Source organism: Pinus tabuliformis, chromosome 3_2, assembly GCF_031772625.1.
Source record: "Pinus tabuliformis cultivar Carrire ecotype Pingquan chromosome 3_2, CPIR1, whole genome shotgun sequence".
Classification (NCBI taxonomy): domain Eukaryota; kingdom Viridiplantae; phylum Streptophyta; class Pinopsida; order Pinales; family Pinaceae; genus Pinus; species Pinus tabuliformis.
In genome coordinates, this window is record NC_142302.1 from 1,132,765,223 (window position 1) to 1,132,783,948 (window position 18,726).

General features: G+C 37.7%; 2 protein-coding genes across 11 annotated transcripts in view; both read left to right on the forward strand.

Moving 5' to 3' along the window:
* The window catches only part of LOC149184688 (chaperone protein ClpB1-like), a 40,639-nt gene extending 35,090 nt beyond the window's left edge, over positions 1-5,549 (forward strand). Inside the window, exons 2-6 of the mRNA XM_089415416.1 lie at positions 4,378-4,679; positions 4,817-4,868; positions 5,002-5,076; positions 5,169-5,306; positions 5,430-5,549. Of these exons, the coding sequence (XP_089271542.1) occupies positions 4,378-4,679; positions 4,817-4,868; positions 5,002-5,076; positions 5,169-5,306; positions 5,430-5,549 (687 nt within the window). The remainder of the gene's footprint in view (positions 1-4,377; positions 4,680-4,816; positions 4,869-5,001; positions 5,077-5,168; positions 5,307-5,429) is intronic.
* LOC149184689 (chaperone protein ClpB1-like) lies at positions 3,976-17,741 on the forward strand. Of its 10 annotated transcripts, none has more exons than XM_089417659.1 (9): positions 3,976-4,679; positions 5,002-5,306; positions 5,430-5,770; positions 5,926-6,205; positions 6,308-6,505; positions 8,124-8,429; positions 16,789-16,856; positions 17,268-17,541; positions 17,686-17,741. In XM_089417659.1, exons 3-6 carry the CDS (start codon positions 5,727-5,729, stop codon positions 8,148-8,150), a joined length of 549 nt encoding a protein of 182 aa, XP_089273785.1. In that variant the 5' UTR covers positions 3,976-4,679; positions 5,002-5,306; positions 5,430-5,726; the 3' UTR covers positions 8,151-8,429; positions 16,789-16,856; positions 17,268-17,541; positions 17,686-17,741. The 10 variants fall into 10 exon arrangements, with proteins under 10 accessions (XP_089273785.1, XP_089273781.1, XP_089273783.1 ...); XM_089417655.1 differs by lacking the exon at positions 16,789-16,856 and adding an exon at positions 15,901-16,144 and having other exon boundaries at positions 17,686-17,716; XM_089417657.1 differs by lacking the exons at positions 16,789-16,856; positions 17,268-17,541; positions 17,686-17,741 and adding exons at positions 9,368-9,469; positions 9,584-11,246; positions 15,901-16,013 and having other exon boundaries at positions 8,124-9,206.
* The last annotated feature ends 985 nt before the right edge of the window (positions 17,742-18,726 follow it).

Sequence of the window (18,726 nt, forward strand, 5' to 3'; positions counted from 1 at the left end):
TTATTTGTTGGTTGAGGAAATGTGCATATGTGTATATGTGTTTATTATTGTAAATACTGTATCGAGTTGGATTTATAAAGCTCCATAGGCAATATGAAATTTTTTTGGGTGAAGCAAATGTGTATGTGTGTATATGTGGTTTTTATTGTAAATATCGTAGTTAGTTGTGTTATAAAGCTCCAATAAATGGTATGTCATGTTTTAGCAGATGGTCATTGTAAATACTGCAATGAGTTATGTTATAAAGCTAAATGGGCAGTATGTTTTGTTTTCATCGGTCTTGTTGGTTATAGGTGTCATCAAACACCGAGGAGGGTGTTCCCCCAAGGGGGAGGGTTCTGTAACAACCCTGGTTAAAAATCCATGTAAATATAAAAATATAAGACCATGGTCATGGGACACATATTCCAAGCTGAATGGTGGGAAAAAACATCCTAGTGGGGTGTCACTTTAATTTATTATGGCTAAGAAAATTGACAAAGGAAATGGAAAAGGCTTTGGAAAGGCATGAGGCATCTATTGGCATTTTATTTATGAAAATAAAAGAAATTAGGAGAAAAAGAAGGTGAAAGGTCACATGTTGCATGTGAGGAGGAAATTGAAGGAAAATAATGGAAATTGAAGAAAATAGAGGCCTCATTGATAAAAAGGCTTCTGAGGATAAGTTGGAAGTTCTTGACAGGTTTTGGTGGAGCTCTCTTCTATTCTTTATCTCTCTCTCATACTCTTGGACACTTAGATTTTTCTTGAAGCACTCTTGGAAGAGTATGGCATACTTGGAATTTGGAGCAAGAAGGCAAAGGAAAAGCAAAAAAACGCATGAGGACATCGATATCAACAACTACAGTGGGTTTTGCTTGCAGTTATCAAGTTACATGTATGATTCCTTGTTAGCTTTTTCATGCATGGCACATGCATGTGGTTTCTTGGTTATGATCTGTCATTGGCATGGAGGATTTCCCGGATTGACAATGGTTTTGCCTAGCCTTTCCATTTTCTGGATAGTCGTGGTGTTGTGGGTTTTATTTTTGTTTTCTGGTTTGCTCTCATATTTCTCTTGTTGTGGGTTGAGTTATTATTTCCTGGAACCTTGGTTGGAAAAATGCTCAGGAAGCCCTATAACAACTTGGGTTGAGTTATTAATCCTAGAGCCTTGGTTGGAAAAACACTCTAAAAGCCCTGTAACAACTTGGGTTGAGGTATTAGTTTTGGAGCCTTGGTTGGATAAACACTCTAGAGCCCTTGGTGGGTTGAGTTACTAGTCCTGGAGCCTTGGCTGGAAAAACGCTTTGGATCCTGATAGAAGCTGTGGGTTGAGTTACTTGTCGTGGAGCCTTGGTTGGACAAACGCTTTGGAGCTTGGTGACACCCGTTGGTAGAGTTACTAGTCCTGGAAGCTTGGTTGGAACAAATGCTCTAGAGCCTTAGACAGCTTGGGTAGAGACCAATCTGGTGATGGCTAGTGATGTTCGACCGTGAGGTGGAATCATTGATCAAGGGTTGAGGTGGTTTGGCCTCTGGAAGCCCTAGATGGTTTTGATTGATGCGTTTTATGAGATCCCACATTCATGCTTGAATATGGCACTAGGGTGATTGGCTGAAGAGAGACTTGGCTCAGCTAATCTACGCTCGGGTGGAACGTGGTAGTCCCATACAGGATTGGATTTTGCATCATTAATATGAGGTTATTTCTCCTTGTTAATTCATGAGTATTATATTGGTTTATATGTGGGTTATATGGTTGTTGTTTCTTTGGTATTTCTGTTGTTATTATGCTAGTTATGAACATGTATTATGATTGCGACTATGTATGGGTCTCATCATGTTTTTACTTGTAATTGAATGAACAATGTATCTATGGCCTAATAGATGCTAATGCACCTAACGTGATAAGGAAAAAATGCCTTATAACGAATCTCAGATAAGTATGACACTCCTATGCTCAGTTCTGTTGTTAAGACCTGTAGCTTTCATATTTGTGATATGTTTGACGAAATGCCTGTCATGGCTAGTAGGGGGCCAATATAGTATTAGTCAATGTTTTTGCAAATTTATCATTGTTTCGTTGTGATAATTCATTTCTGAGCTTGTCATTGAGTTTTGGGCAGTGACCTGGGTCTCGGCCTGAAAAAGTGGCACAAATCTTGGAGTCGCAGGCACAGGTCTAAGGAGAAAAGTCCCCAGACACATGCATACCATGCTTGTCCATATCAAGGGAGCGTCTGGGAGTTTAATGGTATAAAAATCAGTGGGACCCAAGGGTTGGTTACCTGAGTGGTTGGGATGGCTCCTAGGAGTTCTGTCACTGATGTGGAAGGCCTGTATGGTGTGTTTCTGTCGATTCCACTTCCTTATCTGACACATAGGAGTCAAATCATATCATAGTAACTTCTCATCACATGTTTACTCTGGTTGGTCGGTTACTTGTGTAGATGTGGGAGGAGGGTGTTACACCAAAAAGGTTTGCAGGGTAAGTTGAGGGAGTTCCCGCCATTGTGGGAGAGCGAGATGGTTTGTGGTGCTACACTAGGTGTAGAGGCTAATGGTATTTATACATTATTAGAGGCCCGAGGGAGACATAGTATCGGGAAGGCGGAACGAAAAGGTAACTCAAACAAAAAATATGAAAAATATGCAATCACAGATTACATGAGAAAAGTGTGATACTAACCTGGGTCCCAACTTTGGTCGCTATCGTAGACTCTAGAGGTAGACCACAATATGAGGAGCCTCTTTGTGCTGAGTACTTGCGTGTTAGAGCAAACAACCAGAGAATAATGAGTTGGGGGGAGGAACCCCTTTGTATAATATCAAACACACGCGTGGGCAAGTCAAGGTTATTGTGGAAAAATCAATGATTAAAGGTAAGTTGGTACAGTAAAATCCAGTTATTGCAGATTGAGTTGCTAGGCACATCTTCGAGAAAATAGTTTACAACATCGCAAGGTTTTTTGCGAGAGGACTCACTCAATCACATTTTTGCACATGAGATTGCGATGACACAAATTTAGTTTGCGACATAATGCAATTATTACAAATCTAATCTTCATTTATGATGTGACTAAGCGCTAGAATTTGCAATAAGGTCTTTTGGGCAATTTTAGACGAATATGAAGACTTAGGAGAATCTTAAGGACATATAGGCTTAGGATAACCATTGGAATGCACCTTATGAGGATTTCAAGATATGAGGATCCAAATTTTTAGAATGTCAAAAATTTGGGGGGTTGTTGCAGTCGCTACAACAATTTGATAAACAATTATTCTATCTTTAGTCTAGTTTCCAAGGAGTAAGCAAAAAAACAGAGAACAAGTCATGACCTTGGTAATTTTGTAATATATCAATAGAAATTAAAAATATATGTATTATTAAACACTCATTCATTATTATAATAGATTTTTGATTTTGATAAAACAATTTAAAAAAAATTAAAATAATAATGAAGAACGTACACTAAAACTAATATGGTCTATTTAATTAAAATTCTTTAATATTTTAATTCTACCGTGAGCAAAACTTAAAAAATAAATAAATTAAATATTTTAATATTTTATTTCTATCATAAATAAAAACTGAAAATAAAAAATAAAAAATTAATGGAATATTTTAAATATTTTATTTCTATCTTGAATAAATTTTTTTTAAAAGTATTCTCATTATCTTCTTGTTACAATAAGCCGCATTAATGATTCTAAGTAGACAAATAATTTTTAATGTAATTATTAGGGAAAATATGTTTTAAAAACTTATTTAAATTACATAAACCTAAATTCTTAAATTTAAAATAATTGTCACACATTTATATATAATATAATTTTAAAAAGTTACATGTTTTTAAATAAAATATAACATAAAATAAAATAAAATTATATTTAATAATTAAATTAAAATATATATATAGTTGTTTATTTTATATATAGGTAAAAACTTATTATTATTATTTAAATGATTTCACATAGTGAAGCTAAAGAACCAAGCTAAAATATCTGCGGTGCAACAGGTTTTTTGAAAGTTTTTATTTGTTTTGGAGGTTTTCTGGTGGAAAACGTAATTTGGGGTTTAAGGGCGCAATCTGATATGAATCCTGAGGAAGTCTTCCATATGTTTTTGTTTCTTGCTTATTTGTAATATTTATAATTTGTTGAACTTAGGAAGTGCGATTTCGGATTTTGATCACGCTATATGCCATTCCTCCAAATGTATGAAAACACGGGTTCTAGGGTTCTAGCTTTTAAGTTTTAATATCAACCATGGGTTCTAGGGTTCTAGCGTTCTAGGGTTCTAGCATCAACCGTGCTGGGTATTTACAAAAGAGCAAGGGGGACACTCATTTCGCGGTAGATCATCTTATTCTTGGAGTGCTAAAAAACTCCCAGGTTTCAGATTGCTTTACAGAGGCAGGTGTGAGGATAGAGAGCGTGACATCTGAAGTGAAGAAGCTCAGAGGAGAGGGCAAAAAGGTAGATACTGCGTCTGGTGATACTAATTTTCAGGCCTTGAAAACATATGGCCTCGATTTGGTTGAAGATGCTGGGAAGCTTGAAGAAATTCAGAGAGTAGTTATAATTTTGTCTCGGAGGACCAAGAACAATCCTGTGCTCACTGGAGAGCCTGGTGTTGGAAAGACTGCTGTGGTGGAACGGCTGGCACAAAGAATTGTTCGAGGGGATGTACCACGGTAAGCTCTTTTGCAAGCACACAAATATATATTGTTTGCCCTTGAAAAGGAGAAAGATAAAGCCAGTAAAGCTCGTTTGGCTGAGGTTTGTACTTGAGATAACCTTATTGCATATTCTTGGCTGTCTTTCTGATCAGTGATCAGTCTGTAGGCATTTTTATTATGATGGGGATTCTCTGCTGTAAAGATGTCTATTGAAAATTCTTTGTATGTGGGGGGGTGTTCACTGTTGTTTGACATAGTGAAAATTGTTGGTCGGTAAGAACCGTTAGTATCATAACCTTTAAATAACTCATTTTCTTTTCTTTTCTGATTCTTATAGGTTCACAAGGAGCGTGATGATTTGAGAGATAAGTTTCAACCGATGAAAATGAAATACCAAAAAGAAAAAGAGAGAGTAGATGAAATCCGGGGACTGAAGCAAGAATGTGAGAAACCGCAGATTGCTGGGGAGAAAGCAATCTGCAATTTCTGGCATTCTTGCTTCAGTCACGTAGGAAGGCTATGGCACAAGCTGCAAAACTATACAGGGCCCTTAAAGAAACAAAGACTGTAATTTCTAGAAAAGAAGCCATGGGAAAAAATCTCATGTTAACAGAGAGTGTGGGACCTGATCAGATTGCAGAGGTACGTTGAACGAAGTATCTATACATACCAACCATTGAATATGATTGACAGAATTTATGTTGACAACCCAATGAGAGCTATAGTGTCTGATGTTCATGATATATAACTATGTGATGAATGCAGGTTGTGAGTCGCTGGACTGGTATCCCTGTTACAAGACTTGGTCAGAATGAAAAGGAGCGACTGATAGGTCTGGCAGACAGGTTTCATGAGAGAGTTGTTGGACAAGATGAGGCGGTTTAAGCGGTTGCCGAAGCTGTGTTAAGATCGCGGGCTGGACTTGGAAGACCTCAACAGCCGACTGGATCTTTCCTATTCTTGGGGCCCACTGGAGTTGGCAAAACGGAATTTGCAAAGGCTCTTGCAGCTCAATTGTTTGATGATGAAAATCAGCTGGTCCGTATTGATATCTCTGAATATATGGAGCAACATTCAGTTGCAAGGCTCATAGGTGCTCCTCCTGGGTATGTGAACAGCTAGATGTTTCTAATTGAGATTGGTTGATAGCCAGACACTCAATTGGTTGGCAGCAGGACGCCTTTTTTTGTATAGTTGTATTTATATTTTTGCTCGATTTGTTGTTGTAACGTACTAAAATGGTTTGATGTTGTGATGGCAGTTATGTTGGCTATGAAGAGGGGGGGCAACTGACAGAAGCAGTAAGGAGAAGACCCTATAGTGTTGTTCTTTTTGATGAAGTTGAGAAAGCACACACTTCAGTCTTCAACACTTTGCTTCAAATGCTTGATGATGGTAGACTTACGGATGGACAAGGTCGCACTGTTAGTTTCTCAAACACAGTCATTATCATGACATCCAACCTTGGAGCAGAGCACTTGCTTGCTGCATTGTCTGGCCACACAACAATAAAAACCGCAAGAGAGAACGTCATGCAAGAAGTATGCGCACGCATTCCTGGACTCTGTGTATGCATCTTTTTCATATAATTTTATCACGAAGTTGGCTGCGGTGCTTTGACATGCCTTCGAATATTGTTGCAGGTTAGAAGACATTTCAGGCCAGAGTTATTGAATAGACTTGATGAGATAGTTGTATTTGATCCTCTTTCTCATGATGAGCTCAAGAAAGTTTCTAGACTACAGATGAAAGATGTTGCAATTCGTCTTGCAGAGAGAGGTGTTGCTTTAGGGGTTACGGATGCCGCTCTGGATCTTGTTCTTCAGGAAGCCTATGATCCTGTAAGTAATCACTATGTTTCTTTTTTATTCAGTCTAACTTGCCAGGGAATGTGCCCCCGACCCTAATAAACTTGACGCTGCATCTCCTTCACGATTCGCTTCTCCCTTTCCCTATTGCAGGGGACATGACCCACTCCTTGGAAACATGTCTCCATATCGTAGGAGATGTTGTGGGAGGGTTCCCTGACTAAATTCGACTTACCTTCCTTCGAAACAATCTAGAATTGCGATTTATATGTTCTATTCTGATGCCTGGTATTTTTCATTCGTAATGTTTGCTCGGTGTCCTTCATGTACTATGATTTTATTCAAGGTCTGATTTCTATTTTCCATGCCCTCTCATATAAACCTGTGTGGAAAGTTATTCTAGGAGTTTGATGTTTTGCAGAGTTTTGGTCGTGGTGGTGGCCAACAGTGAATATTAAAAGAGCAGGACTTTTCAGTTTACAATTTCATTTTCTCAGATTTTCAATTCTCTCAATTTTCGCTTTCAGTTTCAGATTTTCCGATTTTCAATTTCGATGCTTTTCATTTCGATTTTTACATAATGTTCTTCATACAAACTTTCACATAATTAGTGAAAGAATCCTATTGATATAAATTCCAGGTATTTTTAATTATTCATACATAAAAAAATTATAAATGTGTATCTTGATGTTCCCTCCTACCATGATTTTAAAAAGTGGGGACTCAGCTTTGTATATTGTTCTTCGGGAAGCCTATCATCCTGGAAGTAAAACAATCTCTTTGTTTCAGTTTCTTATTCAGAGTCTGTTTTGCCAGGTGATGTGTGCCCGACCCCAGTAGTCATGTCTTTGCATTTCCCTTTCCAGGGGATGCTCCTCCGTGTTCCGTGGGACTTGATCCATATTCCAGACACGTCTCCCCATCCCGGGTGATACAGAACGTGTTCGGTAGTGGGAAGGTGCCTCTGACCAAATTTGATGTACCTCACCTTGAAACAATCTGAAATTATTATATTGTCTGATTTGATGCTTAGAATTTTCATTATGAAGGGTCTAACTGGAATCCTTCATGTCCAATGATCAGATTTTATGTCTTATTTGCATTTTCAATGGTCTGTCATATATTTTGCATGAACCTGTCTAGGGAGTAATTTTAGTCTGATATTTTTGCTGCCAGTTGGTGGTGGTGGCCAACGGTTGATCTTTAAGAGCTGTGAACTCTTCAGTTTACAGTGTTGCTTTCTGAGATTTTCAATTTTCTCAATTTTCACATTCAGTTTCGGATTTTCCAATTTTCACATGATTTTCTTCCTTCTGTATGGATCCCATCGATATAAATTTCAGTTCTGTTATTTAAATTTTAACATTTTACCTGCACACTTGAACTTTAAAAATGGGGTGCTGCCTGTCTCTGCGTACTCGGCCAACTTAGTTCAAAGTATATAGTAAAGGGATGTTTTTAGTGCGTTTGCCGACTAATATAAATTAATGCATTGTTTACTTGTTAATACTAGTGAAGCAGGCAGGATCATTATTAGCCTTTTTGCTTTACGGGCAATTTAGATCAAAATTAGTGAGTAAAATGCAAGACCTAGTTGGGGATTCTCATTTAAAACCTCTAAATGGATAACGTGGTAACGTGGTACCTGCAGGTCTATGGTGCTCGCCCCTTGCGATGATGGTTGGAAAGAAAAGTTGTCACTCAGCTATCTCGGATGCTCATCAGTGGGGAGATTGATGAGAACAGTACAGTATACATTGATGCAGTGCCTGAGCAGCAGACATTATCTTATCGCGTGGACAGGAATGGGGGAATCGTTAACCAAAACACTGGTGCAAAATCGGATATCTTGATAGAAATTCCGAATTCTGCCTATTTTAATGCTGATGCATCCCAGGCAGTAAAGAAAATGAGAATTGAAGAAATAGACGATGATGAGCCAATGGAAGATTAGACGGTGAATGATGGCATCTTCTAGGAACTTTCAGCTTATTTTTTGTGATGATGCTAGTATAACTTGAGTTTGAGTGCCTTGTAATGTGTGTTTGAGTGGGATTAAGCTAAATGGCAATGCTAAACTTATTGCTATATATTAATAAAGAATCGTATTTTTCCTTCTCAACCAATTGTAAGGGAGCACTCTCTTTTTTGCTGTTAATAACATTATTAGGGTGTGTGTTCAAAGTTTCAAACTAGTTGAAAGGTTGCTGCATATGATGACTTCTACAAAAATTAGACCATGTTGAATCCTTCCATCATGTGCAACTGCTTTTTCTGCAAACTTGTTTCATCCAGTTTGCAAAAAAGAGTTTCAGGATCTGTACTCCATGGGGTAATATAATTAATTTTGAAAGGTGTGGATGTGTGTAGTTTTTTGTGAGCTTCCGCCTTCCTCTCAAATGGAGAACTCTAGTCTACCATAAATTCTATTATAGAACAGAATGTGTAGTGTTTTATATTTATTTATAAAATGTATAATTTTAATATTTTAATTCATGAAATGTATATTTTACAATTTTGATGGATTAGGTTTAATGTTTGGAGTGTTGTGAATTATAAGTGGATCGAGATTATTCAAGTTTTTGGGTTGGCTATTTTTATGAATATCTCTATGTGTCGCTCGTCATCTTTGTTCGGTGTCTTTTTTGCCGGGTTAAGGATGAAAATTTTCGAAGATTATTAAGTTTCATTTGTTTTCTTTGTTGGGTTTTAGGTCAAAGGATTTCTTTGAGAGGTACGTATTCATTAAATTACACATTTACTTGATTCAGTTATATTCATTAAATTATATTAACATCATTTAGTTATATTATATTCATTAATTCATATAACCCCGATTGTGGGAAATACAACTTACCACGTGGTTATCCTTGTCATTGCCATGCCATAAGTCAGCCGCTGACCCAACCCTACCTTAATTAAGCGATCGGCCTAATTAAGCATCAACATCTTCGTTAGCACTTTTGTCAACACTTGTACCTTGGTCTGTTCGATCAGGTGAGGCACTTTCAACCGTTTATTTGAAGTGTGTTTTCTGTTGCTGATTTTTAGGCCGATAGGTTTTGATATTTGGCTATTGCGCTGCATGCATGCCCTTACTTCAAACGCAAGTACCGTTGGAAAATCCCTAAAAAGAAGAGAGATCGTCGAATGATCACGAGAATTGGTATGATTTAGCTGGTTTAGCGAAGAATGGAGGCTATAAAGCTTGGAAACGAAACAAAATTTTAGAAGGTTAATGAGAAAAAAATAATAATAGTTGTTCCTTTAAAGGAGAAAATCTGTAAAGATGCTAGGCTATGCATGAGCGATAGAGTGAAGAGCAACAACGGCAGCGGCACATGTTCCTTGTCCCAAGCAATGTTTTACAACTCGGACTCGGACTCGGACTCGGCCGAGGATCGACTCGGACTCGGACTCGGACTCGGTAATGACTCGGCGGGCTCGATTTCAATGACTCGGTCGTTGTAAAAAATACATTAAATATTTATTTTTTTTATAAAAAAACATAATTTTACATATTTTAAACATAATTTTAAAGATTTTCATTCAAGTTTCCAAACACACAACATTATAATATACATGGAAGACAACATATGATCAAAGTAGGCTCATGAACCAATCCATTATATCAAAATGGTACCCAATGGCAATAGTAATCCTCTAGGGCTGCAATCCTCTAGGACTACAATCCTCTAGGGCTGCAACCCTCTGCTTCAAGATGGTTTTAGTGCTGCTTCAGGACTTCCAATATCTTCTTCAACAAGTCCTGAAAATAAATCCAAGTTCTGCTTCAAGCCTTCAACAAATGCCTCAAATAGTCTACAAAATGCTTCAGGGGCTAGTTCATCAAGGTCTTCTATATATCTCCAGGACTCTTCATGTCTGCACAAACAATCTTCTTTAAAGCTACTTCATCAGGGCTTCAACAATGCCGCTCCGAAGGTGTCTTCAATAGCCTGTACAACAGGTTTTCTTCAAGCTGCTTCCATAAGTCATCAAGAGGTCTTCAACAGTTCTATGGGAATATTTCAAATGTTCCAAGGAATGTCTTTAACAATCTTCAACAAGTGTCTCAGATCTACTTCCAATGCTCTGTTATACCTTCAACAGGATTCAAAAGTTTTGCTCCAAAGATACAGTATACACCAGATTTGCTACTTAATCTGCTTCAATTAGAGTTGCAGGTCTTAAGTCTGCTCCAACACTGCACAAAAGCAACTCTTCAACGATGGCTTCAAGGTCTGCACAATAAGCACTTTACAAGCTGCTCAATAGCACTTCAGAAGTGTCTCCAACAATAGGTGCGATGCACAAAAGCAACTCTTCAATGATGGCTTCAAAAACTGCCCAATAGGATTTTTACAAGTTGCTCAACAGGACTTCAAGTAGTATCTCCAACAACAGGTGCGAATGTCATACGTTCCTCAAACCACAGTTCTGAATTTTAAGTCATAGAGCCGATTTGAAAGCACAGGTACGAACTCAGAGAAGATCTGTTACAGGAGGCAAGATTGCAGACCACTGTTTGGCCGAGTCAATACGGACCCGGCCGGGTTGACCGAGTCAGCTATGACTCGGCCGAGTCATTGGATGACTCGGCCGAGTCATAGCTGACTCGGTCAGCCGAGCCGGGTCATGGGCCGGGTCATTGAGCTGGCTATTGAAACGGTCCGAAACGGCCGTTTCGGTTTCAACTCGGCCGTTTCGTAAAACACTGGTCCCAAGTCATGGTATAGTTGGCGATTCTTCCAGTGTTAAGTTTTTCTCTAAGGTAATCTTATGCTCTAACTTTATGATCTAACCGACCTTTTGTATTTTAATTGCGTGAATTGATTTGAAAATAAATCAAACTTATAAAACAGATTACAGGGGTTGCATCTTCAATAATAAGAACAAGTTTATTGTGTAGAAATGGAGGGTATATGCTTTTATACCGGAGTTTTTGTTATATTATTTATATATAGGTGTTAGATCAGGTATCTTAGAGCGACGCTTTGTTTTTTTCCCTCTAGATTCGTTTTTGTTAGGTTTCAGAAGGAGCTTTCCTTGAAAACCTAATCTTCTTTGCCAGTCAATGCCAGCGGATTTTTCTGTGTTTCGGGAAGAAAGATTTTCGCGGATCAAAGTAGTATCTCATGGATTCGCAATTTAAGATCTTCTAGTCTATGGGGTGGTGGTATAATGTCAATCCAAGTTCAAATTCCACTGGTACAAAAGTTGCATCCAAGATCAGTTGAAAGTCATGGCGACCTTGACATGTAAAGATGCAGCGCATCAAATCGGAAGCGGTTCTTTTTGCAGGCAGGGCTCAACTATTTGTTTCTAAAAATAACGTGTTATAATGGATTCATCGGTCGGTTCAGGGGGATTTCTATGTAGGTTGATTGTTTGGTGGGTGGTGCTGGGTTATTGGTCAGCAAGGAGACATATGTTGTGTTGTGGGTGGAGGGATAGCAAGGAGACATGTGTTGTGGGTGGAGGGATATCTCTGAGCGCCTAATGTTTGGATAGGATTGACATAATAGGAATAAATTAGAAGGATGATGAATTTGCTATTGGGTAGTTATAGGAGGGTGAGAAAATGGCCCTATTATGTCGACATTTTTAGCTAGAAATTGAGAGTTGAGATTAAGGATGATTTGTGTAACAAATTCCGTGTTAATGAATGCCTGGTATTACCCACAAAGCAAGTTGACTCTTGATTGATATCAATCACCGTGTTGTATGGAATTTCTGGTTTGTGCTTGACTTATGGAACTTTTCTTTTGTAGAGATACATTTGATCAGCCTCTTTTTCTGTGGTGTTGTGCCATCTGTTCATCATATTTGGGTTTCTTTGCACACTAGATTTATCCAATATTCTGTATCTGGCAGTTGGCGACATACTTTTAGAGTATTGCCATATGAATTAGGTTATCTTTCACACACCCGATGTATGTAGTGAGTTTGAGGGTCCATGTTTTTAGATGGCGTTTTGTTGCTTTGGTAATAGCCTCTAATAATACTTCTTATGGTGCTATCAGGAATGCTTGATTGCATATTTGTACGACTTAAATTGCTCTAAAGTGATTCAAGATTACTGTGAAGCCTTGGAAGTATTCAGAGAGTCTACTTTAAAAAGGTCTGAATACAAAATTCTGAAACGCTGATATGCTTTGATACTGCATTTGGTGAGAGACACTACACAAATAGCAGATATATTATTTGAGATAATTTTTATTAATCTTCAGCAAATTATCAAAAACTCATTGGAATGAAAAGAGTACATGCAGTGTAGGTATAGTGTGGGAGTGTGAAGGGCCTGAAGGTCCAAGATCAATACTGAAAATGAAAATAGTTAAAGAACTATGTGGGAAGGAATGATGAAATATGTGGGAATCCTGGAATCAATTGACAACCCTACGAGCAAATCTAATAGAAATTCTCTACCTCATATCTGAGGAAGGCACCCTATAGAAGATATCTCTTTTACTATTGATGAGCTTAGTAGATGATTGGTTATCACACGGTGGTAGAGTTAGAGCTTTAGACATAGGTCAAAGTTTGTTTTATATAATTATGGATTTTCTTGTATGTGAAAACTTGTATTTTCTCCTTTATTGGGAAAATTGAGAAACCAGAAAGATTGACTAATATTTATTAGTGTTGTAGCTTCTCTTCATTTGCATGTTATTTCATTTGCCTGATGTCGTTCATGATGTGGACAATTAGATATCTTTCTGTATATTGGTATCAATAAATGTAAATAAATATCTGTAAACATATTTCTCTCCATTTGCATTTACAATTTAATTGACATTCATGACGTGGACAATTAGATATCTTTTCTATATAATGATGTAAATAAATGTAATTAGGCCGATAGGCCTTCCTTTGAAAGAGACTTTCGTCGTCCTTTTGTTTCTAACGTTGACACCTGGCGTCCACATTAGGGGGCATTCATCATGGTCTCCTTCAATTACTCGTCATGGTCTTCATCCTTCAGACGAAATGGTAGGCATTTTTGTTATGCTTTTCGTCCTTCAGCGAAATGGTAGGCATTTCTGTTATGGTCTTCATCCTTCAGGCGAAATGGTAGGCATTTTTGTTATGGGTGCCAACAACCGATGGATGTCTTCCACTTGATGCCTTCCTCTCAATGCAGAGATGGTACACTGCCCTTCTCTCTCAAAAGCCAAGCACTTCAACTGTGGAGATCGTCAAACACGCACAACCTTATAGTGCACCTTTCAAGCAGATCCCTACACCTCTCCCCAACTCCGAAACACGCCTCTCATTTCTCCCTTGGCTGTTGGCGCTCCGCAACCTCGATTTTCTGGTGCTCGAGGTGAAACCTACACTAGCACACCACAGGTATCTTTTTCCTCCACGGACTTAGAAGCCGTTGCAAACCCTATTTCAGTGTTACAAATCCTCTCTCTGAGGTTTTCACCAGGAATTTTGTTTATTTGTCTTGGATAAATCTTTCCCAATTTCACTTGAATCTTAGGTTCATTCAACAAAAGCGTAAGGTCTTCCTGGAAAGTTTTTCAACATTATCACCCACTACACGCCAACCTTCGTAGGTAAGGCTCTTGTTGAATATATGATGTTTCTGTTATCATAGGTCTTTTGTTTTGCATGCTCATCATCATGTACAACTTCCTTTTCCCCTTCTTTGCAGGGGAAAGCTACAGGTCTATACTGTCGATGGCTTCCACAATGCAACCGTGGCGGCAACAATTTCTCCTTACCCCAGAAGTGAACCAGGTCATTCTTGTGGCTATGTTTCCTCTAAGCTTACTTAATATTAAATTATGTTATGGTTGTTCGAGAAGAGCGACTTTTCTCTGTCGACTTGAGGGTTTTAAAATTATTATGGATGCTTAGCGTTTTGGCTCTGGCCGGAACCAAACTCAGTTGTTTTGTTTTCGTTTTTGTTAAGATCCATTTATTTAATTCATGGAATTACAGTGTTTAAATTTCTCTTCATAATTTACAGTGGTTATATTCTCCACTGAGTTTTGTATTGCCGAGAATGTAATTAGTAAATAGGTTGGGCGTTATCCTTTTCCTGTACTGTTGGTTTAACAGGTTACTTGTAGTATACATATATGCATTTTGGTATTTTATGGCTAAATTAAATCTTGCATGTTGGGCATGCCATTCCTCTTGTTTATATGGTAGTAAGTTCACTGTTTATTGTAGTTCCGACTCAAGGCGAAAACTATATTGCTTATATTCTGTTTATCTTAAGATAGATAATTGTTATTTAATATTTCCAGTATAGTGATTACAGTACAATATGTCTGCCTCTTTGTAAAACCCCTCCTAATTTCCTGTATATACTCCGAAGATTCTTTTTTGAATAAGTTTGAGGTCAATGGACAGTATCCGCTCTGTTCAATTTGTCAACGAACTTGCTCTCATTTACTATCTAAGTCAAGTATTTGCAGCTGTGTTGATTTCTATTTGACACTCTGTATTGCCTTCACCATTACTTTTTGAAACCTTAATAGTGCGGTTTGCTTTATTTATATAAACAAGTCCTGTACAGGGTCATTACAGGTATTCCTTCCATTTCTTTAGAGAATAAACATTTCTACGTATATGGCCTATACAATTTCTTCCACTCCTCCCCATTCTCCAAACAAAATGCCGTCTTTCTCTAGTGATTAAATGTTTTTTTACAAAGTGATAGGGGCTGACATACATCCTTTGATGTATTCTGAAGAATGGAATGCATCCCCACCTTGTACACTTGATTTGAGTTCCCATTACCCCATCTCCCAGTAGACTGTCTGATAAATCTAGCCATTCTTCTCCTGCACTAAATTTGTAGCTTTTCCCCATAAGTTTTCATGGCCCCCATCCCATAATATGCAATCTCACAGGCTAGCTATTCATGCTATCTTGGAAAAACATCTCTATCTTTCTCGCAACCCTTGATACAAATCCAAGTCAAGAATACCTGGAATTGGAGATTACAGGCCTCAGTCACTTTGGAAAAGGATTTTCAGTGGTTTGACTTGCATTTGTAGTTATTTATTTTCTATATATTTGCATGTCAAAGTCTAGATTCAACTGAAGTAATTCTAGGAATCTGTTTTCTTAGAAGAAACATCTTCAATGAAGCTTCGTAATAGTTCAAATTCTCCTGTGAGAAAGAACTCCATAAGGTTTCTGTAATATCTTGAATTCTGTGAGACTCTGTTTTATGTTGAACTCTCAGGGACTCTGTTTTTGGTTGTTTGACTTACAGTTGTATCTATTTATTTTCTATAAATTTTCTTGTCAAAATCTCGATTCAACTGAAGTAATTCTAGCTTCTTTCTTCCCGGGAGAAACATCTTCATTGAAGCTTTGGAACAGTTCAGAATTCCTGTGAGCAAGAACTCCATAAGATTCCTGTAATAGGTGGACTGAACTGTTTGTTCTTATTGCAGTTTCCTGTGGGACGGATCCACCGTTTGTTAAAGTCTCGAGTATGTGCAAATGGAAAGGTGGGAGCAACTACAGCTGTTTATTCTGCAGCCATTCTGGAGTATCTCACTGCAGAGGTTTTAGAACTTGCAGGAAATGACAGTAAAGATCTCAATGTTAAATGTATCACCCCAAGGCATTTGCAGCTCGCTATTAAAGGAGACGAAGAACTTGATACTTTGATCAAATGTACCATAGCAGTTGGAGGTGTCATCCCTCACATCCACAAGTCACTTATTAACAAATCCACAAAAAAAGATTAGTTCTTTGTGTGGGGATTGTGTCAAGCGTTTTATTTATTGTAGGATGTGGGCTGAAATGTTTAGCTCAACGGAGTGCTGGGATCAGTACATGTGGATTTAGGAGTGCACTATATTCTTCCCCTGTTGTTTTGGTATATATGTTTGTTTTGAGCCTACTGTAACTAGTGTGATATGAATAGCCATTTGATCTGCAGAAATTGACTTGATATTAATAGCCAATTGATCTGCAGAATTTGACGTGATATTAATAGCCAATTGATCTGTAGAAATTGACTTGATATTAATAGCCACTTGATCTGCAGAAATTGACTTGATTAAAGTGCCAAACTTCAAAAACAGTCTGATGCCCACATGCAGTTAATAGAGAATGTATTTTGAAAACTAGGATTTAACTTTGTAGTGCTTGAATCATCATTTCATGTTGGTTTTCATCTGTTAGTAGCCAGATACGTTTCTCTTACAATTAGATTGTTCTAAGTTATACCTAAATTTCTTTATGGGGTACATACTTTCCCCCACAAGTTCACAATTTATTGGAAACCAAAATTATAGAACTTTTTTTCTCATGTTTTGCATTGGCATTTCCAGATATGTTACACTTTTTGGATTTTGCCTTCAAAGACATGTTCTCAGTACTCTATGAAAGGTTTTACATGGTATTGGTACCCCTCTGCTTATTGTCATGCTTTCCTGTAAAATGTCTTCTTGTTCTTTTCTATGTTACGTATCTGCACGGAATGAGGTCCAGGTTCATTTCATCTCATGAGGTCCAGGTTCATTTCATCTCCGGTCGTCCCTCCCATTTCATGTATATCCACAATGTCTCTTCCACAATAATATGAACAAACTGGACATGCCTTGTACTCTCCATGTAGCCAACAACAGTGGGGCAGATTTCTGGACATCTGGTATCTGCTTTCTTCCTATTTTCTTGTCTTTATTTAATATCATCTTCGAACAATAATAATTTGCAGAAGAATGCTGTAAGTCATCACCGTATTATCTGCTTTCTTACTATTTTCTTGCATTTTTCGTGTCTTTATTTATATCTGTTGATGCTTCTGCAGGTTGATGAAGGTGGAGAGTGCACTACTTAACAGAAGAGAAGCAGCGATCAAGCCGAGCTTTCCAATGCGGCTTTCAAGAAACCTAGAACAGAAGCTTCTGCGGGCCCTCCGATGAAAGTCACAAGCTCGATTCCCACCCGGTGTAGTAATAACTTTAAATTTTACTAATTAAAGAGGCTTCTGCTCAAGGTTTTCTTTAAAGGTGCAAGGGCGCAAAGAAAAGCTAGGCGAACACATTACGACGTTGCAGCAGCTCGTCTCGCCATTTGGAAAGGTAAAATCTTGAATTTTCAGCATTTCAATCTTCAGTTTTCAATATCTAATTTCAGGGAAAAAACAGAAACCTAGCCGGTAGACATGTATGAACCTATTTGTCTCACGAAAGGTTATGTTTTATGTCCTAATCTTGATTTTGCAGACCGATACGGCATCCGTTCTTTTTGAAGCCATGGGATACATTAAATTCCTGCAAGATCAGGTTCAGGTACGAAGTCTGCATTTTTTACAAGTTTTATGGAAAATTTTCTGACTCTTTGTAATTTCTATAAGATTGTCACATGAAAATAGAGTTACTACGGAGCGTGATACAGACAGCTTAAATGCTTCGGAATACATCAAATATTTTTCGGTTTCAATATTAAACAAGCTTCGGAATTTGTTTCCCACCAAGCATGGATTATCATAAATTATAATGTTTATAGAAATTATTTGTGACAAAAATGATCATTTTTTTTAAACTTATGCAACAGAGGCGATCTTAGTCGCCAGGCTTCTCCATCGCTTACCTCGCATTTTCTCGTTCCTTTACACAGGACAATTAAAACAAAAAATAGATTCTTTGGTTCAAATTTCTTTGGAGATTTGATCAGTTAGGGTTTCTTCTTCTGTAGCGATAAAATTTTACAAAGCTTTGCTATAATCCTTTATAATTCTTTTGAACCTGTGCCGTGTTTTGCAGGTATTGAGCTCACCTTATCTCAAAGGCATTCCCTCCAGCCAGAAGGTAATTCAAATCTTTTTCCCGTCTTACTGAGGTCATAACGTTTTTCATGTTTAATAAATTCCGCTAATCAACAATGAAATGCTCTCTGCAAATTTTGAGAAAATGAACCTCTCGATATACTGAAAATTAACACATACGAGAGGTTGAAATTTATTTCAGTATGCATCCCCTGTTAAGTAGGTGTCTGTAATCGCTTAGTGTTTTTGGCTCTTCTGTAACAAAATTTGAAGGGGACTTACAATCTTTTGTTGGGATCATTTTAAAAAGGAGTCTGAAGAACAGAATTTTAAAGTCATTTTCTCCATGAAATTTTCCATTTACTTCACTTAAAGGATGTTATAATTTGTCCAGGACGGGCGAGGAGATCAGGCGAAATACGACCTTAGGAGCAAAGGATTATGCTTAGTTCCTGTGTTGTGTACTCTCCATGTAGCCAACAACAATGGGGCAGATTTC